Genomic DNA, 13,150 nt, shown 5'->3' with positions numbered 1-13,150 from the left:
AAATTCAAATCTCCCACAATGACTTGAGCTGAATCATAAAAGGATGGATGTGACACTTGTCATATATCACCATTTACTGGTATTTTAAAACAAATAAAATTTGTTTAAGTTTTCAGACTTTTAAATACACACAAAAAAGTAAAATACAGTGAAAAAAAAAATTTAAATTTAAATAAGAATTTTTTTTTTTCCACAGTGATGCCTCTTTTTGGAGAAGCCTGTGTCATTTCCAGTCAAAAAAAACTTGCTGGTTGAATAAAAGTATTATATAATATTTATGGTTTGTAAATTGCATGCTTGATTCACATTAGATAGACACTTTTTATGAAACTAAAAACTTTACACTATTGTCTACCCAGTTTAACAGAAACTTTTTTAAAATTTTTAACCCCTCTTTGAAATTGTTTTTCTTTTTAAATATTTATCAAATTATGTTTAACAGAGCAAGGAAATGTTCACAGTATGTCTGATAATATTTATTTCTACTGGAGAAAGTCTTATTTGTTTTATTTCAGCTAGAATAAAAACAGTTTTTATTATTTTTTTTACATTTTAAGGTCAAAATTATTAGCCCCTTAAAGGTATATATTTTTTTCGATAGTCTACAGAACAAACCATCGTCATACAATAACTTGTATAAGGGTTAAAAGAAACTTTACTTATACTACTGTCAGGTTAACCTCAAATAGGACTAAGCAGTGACCTTGGAGTTTAGGAAATTGTAGGCTGTACTCTAATTTCGATCTCAATGTGTGCGCTTGTTCAAACAAAGAGCAAAGTTTCATTATTTGTATTGATCTCTCCCTTTAATGCATATACGCAGGGGAGTTTTCTGCATAGAGAATTACAAGCTGCATGGAGAATTACAGCTCTGCCTTTTGAACAATAGTCAGATATACAGTCCAGTTTGTGACAGACCCCAGTTACCCTCAAGCACTGGTCATCAATTTGATTACATTTTATGTTAGCTTTTTAAAAAAAAAAATAAGATAAGATTACAAGAATAATGCTAAATGTTTTTATCTGAAGTAGCAAAAATGTTTCACCTCCACCTGTCCTCCATGAATGAATGAAGTGTGTTTCAATGAATCAGTTATGACTAAAATCATCAACACTTATGTATAAATGACCAATCTGTCTGTGTATCAACTCATATATTCACTCATATTGGCAAAATCAACATTTTTGACTTCTGAAACTTCCAGCATCTTTTTAAAGTACAACACTTTTGCCATCAGAGGAAGAAAACTCTGTTTCTTATGGCCCTGTTGAGGTGTTAAAATCCTCAAAGTCAAACAGCGCTGGAAGATATTCAATTGCCAGACAGATGTCAGAGCAGCTCCACAGATTGTGCCATCAGTCAGGACAAGGTTGGGTTATAGCTGAGCATTTCTCATCCTCACGAGGACCACATCACCTTGATACCTTGAGCAAGAGGGCTATTAAGTCTGATAAGTATAGGCAGAAATGGACAAGTGAGTATTTTTCAAACACACCGCAACCCTTTATGCGAAGACAGAAAGGAGAAAATATGGGATGAATTGAAAGACGAAGCGGAAGCTTGAAGATCACAATGGATGAAAGAGATGGCAGGTGGCTGAAGGTTATAACAGAGAAAGGAAATAGAGTGAACAGATTTTAAAGTACCCTCCAAGAAAAATCAGAGAAGTCAAAAGAGTGAGTGAAGATGACGTTTACGGGAACGTCTGAGATTAGCGAGGGCATCATTTTTCTCTCAGGCAGATGGTGTCATGCAGGGAGACCGCTTTCCAGAGACTGCATACTCATGGCATGTTAGGGCATCAAAAATAGAGACAGATATGACACGTCCTCAGCTGTTTGCTCATCGCTGACATTGTAAATCAAGCCTCCTGTACTGGAGACTAAATATCTGACTTTGACTTTCAGTGCTTGTTTTGTTTTATTGCAGTCATTACAGTACATGATGGTTTCCCTGTCAGCTTTGGCCAGTTCCCACATGCTGACAAATGGCCACAAGCTACTTTCTCCATCTGGACAAATTGAAGTGATTCAGAGACATATGCTGGAGTTTCATATTGATCTGTTAAGACCCCAAGGAGGTCTTTAATTCCTGGAGCGATGTTATTCGGGTAGCACAGGATCAACTGAAATTTACCATTTAAAATCACCCACCAGAGATGCTGTTTAGCCACGATGCGACTTAAAAGCTAAGTGTTTGATCACATTGCAGCCAGTTGATATCATGGTAATGTAGATTAAATTAAATATTTGTTTTAATGATGGAAATGATTTGATATTTAATTACCAATAAAATATTTTCTGCATTATCCTGTCCTCTCTTGTATTTGTTTTTCTTGCAGCCTTTATTTCTATTATTATTTATTTATTTTATTTTATTTTTTTTTATTTTTTTTGGTGGACTTGAATAGGTTAGTGGCATTGCAAAGATGTAAAATTCTAGAAATCACAGATATGAAATGAACTGCTTCTCTTGCTCTGGCTGAAAGATTCATCTCTTTGGCCTTCATCTGGACAACCTGCTGTCGGAGGGTTTCAGCCTCTAAAGAATGGCTTTCCATTCTGAAACGGCTGTGGTAACTGGACAGATACTTAGAGGTGCAGTATGTAAGTTTGACACCCAGTGGTTGGACTAGGTATTGAATTCCTGAATCTAAACAAAGGGAAAACCAGACTGAGGACGTCTGGAAGTCGTGTACTAACTAAAAGCAACAGCACACGATAAAAGGAATATTCTCCATTTTAAATGGAGTTTTTGTTCTAACCAACACCTCGAATTGATATATTAGAAACGGCTTCTATTTCTTGCAGCTGAACAACAGAAAACTGACAATGGTCACCTCAGGTACACCTCATGTGCTTCATTCAGTGTTAAATGCTAACAATGTGAATGAACAATTACACTTGTGCTGTAGTTTTACAGCACAATTGTAATAATCCATTTACAATGCACTATCAATTTTACACTATACTGTAACTGGCATTTTTTTCAGTTTTATGGGCAAAATGTACAAGTGCACCCTAAATTAACAGTTACAATGGTGCTGTAGTTTTATAGCACAATAGTAATAATTCATTTACAGTGCAATTTTTACAGTATTACTGGTAATATTTACAGTTTACTGGCAAAATGTACAAGTGCGCTGTAAATTTACAATTACAACTGTGCTGTAGTTTTAATAACAGTACATGAACCAAACTGTGATGCCTGTACTGTGACAGATCAGGATGAATACATGTACCATTAACTTACGAAATGTGCTTAACAACTGCTCTTTAACCCCGTCAAGATAACTTCAAAAAGTCATTTTTATCTCCACTGTATATTGGTTTTATTGTATGTCTATATCATTTTATTGTTTATTCAAATTGTATTATTACTATTATTAAAAGTTTTTGCATGTTTAGCTTTTAGAAAGTAATAATGACCCTGACCTCTGATCTTTGGCATGTGTTTTTCATCAGGTGTGTGGTTGAAGGCCACGCGGAGCTGTCGGATGAGAGAGAAGCGGGCAGACTTTGTAGCTGGTTGTCTCGGTGGACGGGTCATTGCTGCAGGAGGACTCGGTAAGTAACTGCTGATGATGAATAGATTATGCAAATCGGATCAACTGAGCTTCGAAAACCGGCAAATAAATCCACAAAGCGCACCAAAAGCTTTTCAGTTCGACCTGCAGCAGAAATGGCCTCATAATAAAATGCCATATCAAGCAAATGGATTCATTATGTCAGGTCTTTATGTGCATCCATGAATAAGTACTGTGTGCTAATGTCACCTAGCAACACGAAACTACCTCACAGTACACCATCTGCAACAATTACAGGCCACATCTCAACAACTTCATGAACTGTCCGAGCTTCTCTTAGGAAACGTTGACTCTTTGATTGACGTTCCCTGGTTTTATTCATAAGCAGAACTTGTTTTTTAATTGGAAAGTCAATTGACTCATGCTTAGCTTTATATAAAACAATGGCAGCCTGTTCCCTGGACTGGCATGACTTTAAACCAAATCATTTGTTCATTTTGTACTTTACGCTCCACTGAGGAGGCTCTGAATATCAGTCTCAAATACTGCCTTATTTCTTTCCGGTCTGTTTGTCTGTGGCTACATTACTAGAGGGAAAGAGAGAGAGATTTCTTCAATAAATGTCAGCTCAAAGAGTGGGCGAGAAATTCCTTCGTCTTTCCAAAAACAAGTCATATTTAGGGCAGAGCGTTACAGATTAAACATGGCACATTTTTATTTCATCTTTTCCCATGTCTAGAAATAGACAGAATTTCAGGCATCACAGGAGTCGATGGTGGATTGTGTACGTGCGTGAGCATCTTTTATTATTCATAAAGTGTGAGAACGTTCACGTTTGAGCGCTGAACTTCTTCCTTCATCACCTGCTTGCTCTTTCCTCCACCACTTGTGGTTCCGTCCTTATTCGCCTTCATGCGGTGTCTCATTGCAGGTGTCTTATTTTACAGCCTACTGCTCTTGTCGTTTTTTTTTTTATTAGCTACTGTTTTTGAGCCTTTTTTATGTCTTCATTCATATGGTTTAGTCTTTAGTTTAGTCTTTTTCCTCTGTTCTTCTTACAAACTGGTGTTGGATATTCAGGCCATATGGACATAAGTGCACACACACACACAATCACATAACTAGAGGAGATGATGCTTCATTCCCTGTGGCTCTTTGTGTCTTTTCAGAATTAATGGCTCCTATTAGGGCCATATTGTAGCTGATGTTCAGGAAATTGCTCTTCAAATACTTTGTCCCTAAATCATCTGTGGCCTCATTCAAATGTACTCATTTATACCCATTTATGCTCATTAGTTAAGGTATTACCACAGTATACAGAGTGTTGAACAAGGATTGAATGGATGTATTTTTCAGGGTACATTAGGAACATTTGGTTTGATTTGCTCCATGCATGCATTGTTTGTCATTCATTGTTGGCCACTTTATTAGGTATACCCATCCAGCTCTGTGTTAATGCACATATCAGTCAAACACATGACTAAAATTCAATCCTAGTTTGCTTGTAGGTGTGGTTAATATGATCTGTTGAAGTTCAAACACAATATCGGAATGATGGAGAAAGGTGATTGAAATGCCTATTCGCATGGGATTAGTATTATCTGATGACCTCTAGTCATTTGTAATAACTGGAGAAGTTATTTGTGTTATTTGTTATCTTGATCCTGTTTGAATCGGCAATGTCTGTATAGTAAACATTCCATCGCAAATGACTTACCATATTTTGCCAAACACTGTGGTTCTGTGATAGCATTAATCCAGTGCAAATCAGTATCTCATTGATTGGGCCAGGATTTGGCGGGGTCGTCTATAATTTATTTTCCTGTGCACCTTTTTAACCATCTTTCGCTGTGAATGGAGGCTGTGTTAAAGTGTTCATGTAGTGTTGTGAATTTGCAGAAAGAGAAAGCTGAATCATCATAGGTTATCATTATAAGAGCAAAAACAAAATCATGATTAGATGGAAATGTATAGATTATCAGTGTGTAGTTAGGAACAATGTTCAGATCATGATATTTGTTTCTTTTTTATTCATCTAAATGAATCATAGATATCCTATCTGGGAGAGTATTTAGTAAATTTGAGTAAATTGCCAGATAAAATTCAGATTTAAGGGAATTTATACAGTGTGTCCAGGTCCAAATAGACCTTCCGTGACTTTAAATGTGTCATGCTTGTTGGCAGGACCAGTACTGGACTTACAATCAAAAAAGTGTGAAGTAACTCCACTTTCTAGGGTAATATATTCATAGTTAATATATTTAATATTTACTTTTCCCCTCCATTTACAGTTTTGCCATTTTGTTCTGTGTATCTTAAAGGAGACAATTCTGTGAAAATTATTTAATCACATTTGGGAATGCCTTTTAGGCCAAAAACCTTGTAGTTTTTCTTTTCCTATACAGACAGTTTTGGACCAATTTTTTGGCATACTTGATAAATATGAGTGAAGAAAGCTGAGAAAATTATATGGCTGTATTGTTTTATCTTTAATTAAAAAAATCACAAGACATTTCATTGAAATAAAACAAATGAAAGTAAGTAAGAACTCATTATGAAATATATATATATATATATATATATATATATATATATATATATATATATATATATATATATATATATATATATATATATATATATATATATATATATATATATATATATATATAACATATTGGTCCAACCAGTGTATATTGTTTTTCAACCTCAGTTTGATAACAGCTCTGTGAAATCCCGAGAACAAGCTGTAAAATCCCGAGAACAAGAGAAACCCAGAAAGAGATTAGGGAGCCCTTTTCCATTTCACTATACACTCACTGACAAAAGTCTTGTCTTAAATCCCAGTTGTAAGTGCAACAAATAATAACTTGACTTCTAGTTAATCATTTGGAAAAGTGGCAAAAGGTAGATTTTTCAGATGAAACATTTGTTGAACTGCATACCAATCATCACAAATATTGCAGAAGACCTACTGGAATCCACGTGGCACCAAGATTCCACTGAAATTAGTCAAGTTTGGTGAAGAAGAAATCATGGTTTGTGGTTACATTCAGTATAGGGGCGTGCAAGAGATCTGCAGAGTGGATAGCAACATCCGCAGCCTGAGGTATCAAGTCATTTGTGCTGCCCATTACATTACAAACCACAGGAGATGACAAATTTTTTTAGCAGGATAGCGCTCCTTCTCATACTTCAGCCTCCACATTAAAGCTCCTAAAAAGCAAAGAAGATCAAGGTGCTCGAAGATTGGCCAGCCCAGTTACCAGTCATGAACATTATTGAGCATGTCTAGGTTAAGAGGGAGAAGGCATTGAAGATTAAATCAAAAAACCTTGATGAACTCATCAGAGTCACACACAATATTAATCGACTTTATCAATGACACTATGACTTTATATCCTATACTGTACATTATTTCTGTTAAGTGACAGACTTTTTGGCTTTTTGTCCAATCAAAGTCAGACCTTACTGTCCTAATTAAATGATTAAAAATCAAAAAATAAATCATGATCATATTTTATTTTGGTAAAATAAGCGTAATCTAGAGGCCTTTGCCTTTCATATAAGCTACTTCTGATACCAAATAATCCACTTGAAGTCCAGTTATTATTTCTTATTCATAAAAATTGGATAAGTGACTAGATTTGTGTCAGGAAGTGTATTCTTTAGGTTTTCTAATTTTGCAGGATTTTCTGCAGGATTTCTTTATTTGTTTGTTTGTCTAATTGTGTTAGTGACTAACAATATGCTAGCAGCAATATGTAAATATGTAATTTTTCAACTAAAATTTACCTTTTTGCCAAAGAATTGAACTACGAGTCATGTAATTTATCATCTGAGAACACAACAACCTGGAAAGCTTTAATAGCTTAATTATCCAAATATGATTACAAAAAGCTGCTTTCAGGATTTCCCTAATGAAAATGAATGAATAGTATATGTAATATAGTATAAATATATGTAATATATTAAGCAGTGTAAACAAAGGTTATGAAATTTAGAAATTTGGATTTCATTGCTTTTAGATTTTTAGCATTTCTGTATGTTTGTTGACGATTCAGCTTTATATACTCTTTGTTGCCATCAGAAAGAACCATGGAATGTGTATCTGTACTGATTTTCCTTTCTGTTAAGAAATGCTGGGGTGCAGATGAGAATTGGAGTGAATTCATTCACAACAGATAAATCCAGTCTTTACAAAAGCAGCTTCTTCAAATCTGCTTTAACCAATATGTATTAGTGTGAACATAAGAGCGCCTGAGGATGTGTAGCAGCACACAGAGTCTCTCCACACGAGCGCTGGAGCACAGCTCGACGTGACACTTCTGATTACTGCTAGCGGATTCGCCCAAGTGTTTGTTCTGCCAGGAAATAATGATAACAATAGTCGGCGCACCAGCCCAGCCATATCATCTGCACTTCAATTTGACTAACTCAGTGGTGGTAGATACTGTGTGCTGATGTAGGTCTGAAGGCAGAACAGTGGGGGAAAAATGCTAAGTTGAACTGACCCTGGAGAAGATGAGATCATTTCCACCGTTCACTTCGACTTCAGGAGTTACCACAGAAACTTTGCTTGTATTTATTTATTTATTTATTTTGCAACATCAGACGAAAAGTTTCCTGAAGCATAAGCCACAGAATCTGCATGAGTTACATAATTTGGAGAAATCTGCATGGTGCCACCTGTTCAAACCTGCTTTAGTCCCAAAACCCACCAGGTGGCATGTGCTTCATCTGCAAGAAACATCCGCAGTGTGTGTGAGAGAGAGCAATGTACTTGTGGTATGCTAATGTGGAGAGGTTATTGTGTGGATTGAATGGCTAGAGAGGCTGTCTAGTGTGCAGTGTTTCTGTACATCTGCCTGAATATGTTGGCTGATCACGCTGAAATAGGCAACAATGAATGCGGAAATGGCTTGTAGACTGGGAGAATAGTTTTTTTGTGTGTGTTTAAAATGTATATACTGTACACTACCGTAACAAACAGTTTGGGGTTAGTAGGAGTTTTAAAAATGTTTTAAAATAAGATTCTCCTGCTCACCAAGGCTGCATTTATTTCATCAAAAATATATGACAAATTGTAAAATTGTAAAATGCTATTGCACTATAAAATAACTGTTCAAAAGGAATTTATTTTTTAATTTAATTATTTATTCCAGTGATTTTAATGATGAATTTTTAGCTTCATTACTTCAGTATTCAGAGTCACATGATCTTTCACTCTAATATTACATATTATTATTATTATTATTATTTTATTATCATTATTATTATTATTATTAATAATAATAATAATAATAATAATAATAATAATAATAATAATAATAATAATAATGGTAATAATAATAATAATAATAATAATAATAATAATAATAATAATGGTAATAGTTATAAAAGCAATACTGATTGGAGTAATAGTTTCATTTGAAACTACATACAAAAAGAAAACAGTTATATAAAATTTGAATAAATGATAAAACATTACAACAATGAACATTTTTTTACATTTAATAAATCCTGCCTTGAAAAACAAAATAATAATTTGCTTTCAAAAAAACATGGGAAAAAACCCTACCCCAAACTTTTGACTGGTAGTGCATATTTTTATTTCAATTAACACACATTATTTTAAATAACAGAAAGGACTTGTTTTAATGGTTTTGTTTTATGTATAAAACCTTCTTTGTGAAACAAGATGTTTAAATACATCGCGTTTAAGTACATCATACTTTCAGATCTTTTTATACAAGTTGAGCAATTTTTGCAAGTTGTTTTTGTAAGTGGTATTGTGGCAGAGGAAACCTGCAATGTAGACAGCATCTGATCGGTCAATAATCCGCAAGATGACAATTATTATGTGTATGGATGCAAAAAATACATTTTCTTAACATGAAATTATAAAGATAATACAAACATATATTACACTGTTTCTAAAAAGCTGGCAAAAATCTAGAAATCTGAACGATGTCCTGAGGTGTATATCTTAAAATATTAATTCCTTACATTAATATAATCTGGAGACGTAAATCGCTTTATACAGTTTTGTAGGGAATCTCCTCATTCACCACCAGTGGATGGTTAAACCCCAACTTTTTTTCGAAGGACATCCTGGCATTTTTATTGACCACAAAGAGTCAGGATCTCAGTTTAACATCTCATCTGAAAGATGACGCTCACAGAGCAGTATCAATATACAGGGGCTTTAGGACCCACACAGACCACTGGTCGTACGCCCCCTGCTGGTCTCACTAACACCACTTCCAGCAGCAACCTAGCTTTCCCATGTGCTTTCCAATCCAGGTACTGACCAGGCACAGTCCTACTTAGCAACCATGTTAGAGTTGCAGAGAGCTAGCTGCTAGCAACTGTGGTATAATCAGAATAACTCACGGCTGGTCATTGATTTATTGGAAAATAATACACACCCAAGAAATAACCCCATTTTTTAAATTATAGTTATAGACCTCTATTAAAGGTAACTTACTTTTAGGGCCAGACAGAATCTGCGGACATATTTTGCTATTTACGGCAGAATTTTGTAAAAAAAAAAAATAATAATAATAATAAAAAAATCTGCGGATTTATGCAGAATTAATTTGGGAGTATCATAACTAAAAACTTAATATGTTAAAAACAATTATACATTTTTAAGGTTTAATTCATGTTTACGATGCAAATCTTATTAGATCCATTTACAGCATTTGGTAAACAAAGCAAGTCTCTCATATAATATATCTACCAAAAGACAGAAATTATTACTTTACATGTAAATCATATGAACGTTTTTATATTAGTCAGTATTATTACTGAAATCAATTTAAAAACTGAATAAATATAAATTTACACACGACTAAATAAATAGAGTCAATCATGGGCCGAAAATCTGCGGATTTCTGCGAGCGCAGATTTCGTGTGGGACTACTTATCCCACTTATACAGTATTTAACTGTAAATTTTATGATTTAAATCTGACTAAGCCATCGTTAACTGGCTGTCTTTGACATTGTGATAACCTCAGCACATATCTGTGGGTTTTATACAGCTCTAACCATGATTTACTTTTTTTTTTCGTGTGCCGTCAGGTAACCAGCCATCCCCGCTGGCATCAGTGGAGTGTTATAATCAGCTGAAGAGGAGATGGGAACCCGTTGCCCCTTTACCCAGCCCTCGCTGCTCCTGTGCCTCCATTCAGACCCCCAACATGCTCTTTCTCATCGGAGGGGTGTCGCAGGGTCCCAGTAACGCTGTGGAAGCCCTCTGTTTGAAAGAGACTGTCTGACAAACACACATACAAATGAACAGCTACACAGATCCTCACATGCTGGACTTTCCAAAGTGTAAGCTCTGCAATCACACACACATACACACATACTCTGACGTCATGCTGATGTGTTTGTCTCTGACAAATAACTCACAGACTTTCCCTCAGAGGACACATCAGCTTTATACTTCGAATATTGGAGACAATCTACTGGAGCTTGAACAACGGTCCACATCTCTGGGCAGAAGAGTTACGGACTGGAGATTTAAGACAAGCAAAAAATACATAATAATTAATCCAACCTATATACATATATATTTACTATAGCACTGTATTAATAAATATATTTATTAATAGAGCGAATATTAAATAACACATATATAGATGTCCAGAACTACACAGACAGGCACACGCAACACTCCAGGCGCCTTTGAACTGTACTGCATTTTTCAGAATCAAAGCAGGGTAATTTTCTGGCAAACTAAAGAGGAACTTAGGGCCATATATCCACCACGCTGCCGCAGCCCGTCTGGGGTGGTATGTTTAGCACTTTTTGTACTATTGACAAACAGAGGATCCTCGGCGTGAGACTTCAGAAATGGGAGGCGGATGCTTGAACGTGTGTGTTTTTTGTACCTTCGCAGTCATGCACGTGTGAAACTGAGCATTAGGGTGAGTGGAAAATGGCGGATCACTGATGCCTCACTGTAGTATAAGATGAGAGTGTATTTAATCTTGACGGTTATTTAAAGGAATGTTCTGGGTTCAAAATCATCCAAGTATAAGAGTGTCTCTGACATACAGTGAGAAGCACTATCAGTAACGTTAGTGTGTTTCTCAGTTGGTGAAAACAAAAATGTGTTTGCAGTAATGCAATAATATTAATATTATATTTATATAATAGATGGTTATATCATGATCATATTAAAGAAATAGTTTGCCCCAAAATAAAAATAAAAATGTTCTAAACCCATAAGACTTTTGTTTATGCACATTAACGCAGCATTTTAAAATATTCTGATACCTACAATAGATCAAAATTTAAGTCTATCTGCTGTAAAATAAAAAAAATAAAAAAGTGCATCAGTTTAGTGTTTTATTGACACAAAAGTAGAGCTTCAGTTCCTACAGTTTATGTTGATTCTGTCCCTTTATTGTTGTTTAAAGTAGTGCACAAGTGTGTATTTCCAGTATTTAAATGCCTAAAGAAATAAATAGGATTCTTTCTGTTTTAACAGTTCACATAAACACAACACATATGCATTGTGGTTCTTTAGATATTTAGTCAATTAAGACTTCCTTGCTATAGTCTTGTGCAATACAAGTTATTTGTTATTTGCACAAAGCATTTGCATTGCTTTAGGATTTGGAATTAAACTACTGTAGTGACATGGATTCACTTAACTGAATTATTTGAAGCTTGACATTTTGGGGTGAGCAGAGTTTAAATGTAATTTCAGAAATCTCTCTAGTTTCATCAAAATATTGCCGGTGTCATGAAGATATTTGAAAGTCTTGTGGGTTTTAAACAAACTGAAAAGTAAATTATGGCAATTTTTTTTATGCCTTTAACTGCCCCACCAACAAAAAAAATTGCATTGCATTTCTTAACTCCTAATGTTGCTAGTTAACAAACTTCAATGCACATCAACACACGTTTCTCAAATGTCAAGCATTTGGTAGAGTTTGATATGTTGGTTTATGGTAAAAGTACCGGAATTAATACATAGAAAACTAAAAATCAGGAAATATGAAGTGTAAGACCTTTTTATCTGTAATAAATAATCAAAATAAAACATTTTTGTATACTAAATCATCTTTATTTTTTGAAGTACGCCAAAAAATATTTCAGATGCTCATTTAACATGTTTTTCTTGTTTTGTTTTTTTACAATAAAACCAAAATTTAGTGTAGTAGTGCAACAGGATTATGTTTGCTTGATTTTCTTGTAAACCAACAATGATGTGTGTGTAAACCATTATTTAAATGAACTTAAACATTCAATATTTAAAACATTCAAATCATGGTCAACCATTTGGTAGAGCAGGCAGTTAAAGTGAAATAAAAATGTATAATATTTAATCATTATTATTATTAGCATGGGTAATGTTTTATTTTAGCGATTACACTTTTAAAACTCAAACAATGTAATCTAATGTAATGCTCTCCCACCAGCAGGCCACTGTGTGTTCATTACTGTAAACATCATTTTCATTTTTACTACCTAATGTACTAGCCGAAACTATTTAGCAACCAATTTTGAACCTAGAACATTCCTTTAACACCAATAAAGTTTGAAAAGAATGAAAGTCTGACAAAAACCTTAACACTAAATTATTAGACACATTTTTTATAA

At 34.5% G+C, this 13,150-nt stretch overlaps 1 protein-coding gene across 2 annotated transcripts in view; it reads left to right on the top strand.

Annotated features, from left to right (window-relative positions):
- klhdc8b (kelch domain containing 8B) overlaps nt 1-11,507 on the top strand; it is a 211,657-nt gene extending 200,150 nt beyond the window's left edge. For both annotated transcript variants that reach the window (XM_073938798.1, XM_001339539.7), the window contains 2 exons: nt 3,466-3,567; nt 10,616-11,507. In XM_073938798.1, coding sequence (XP_073794899.1) covers nt 3,466-3,567; nt 10,616-10,812 — 299 coding nt within the window. In that variant the 3' untranslated portion in view covers nt 10,813-11,507. The remainder of the gene's footprint in view (nt 1-3,465; nt 3,568-10,615) is intronic.
- The last annotated feature ends 1,643 nt before the right edge of the window (nt 11,508-13,150 follow it).

The sequence above is a fragment of the Danio rerio genome, chromosome 23 (genome assembly GCF_049306965.1).
Source record: "Danio rerio strain Tuebingen ecotype United States chromosome 23, GRCz12tu, whole genome shotgun sequence".
Taxonomy (NCBI): Eukaryota; Metazoa; Chordata; class Actinopteri; order Cypriniformes; family Danionidae; genus Danio; species Danio rerio.
Note: the sequence above shows the minus strand (reverse complement) of the source record. Positions and strands in the feature narration are given on the sequence as shown.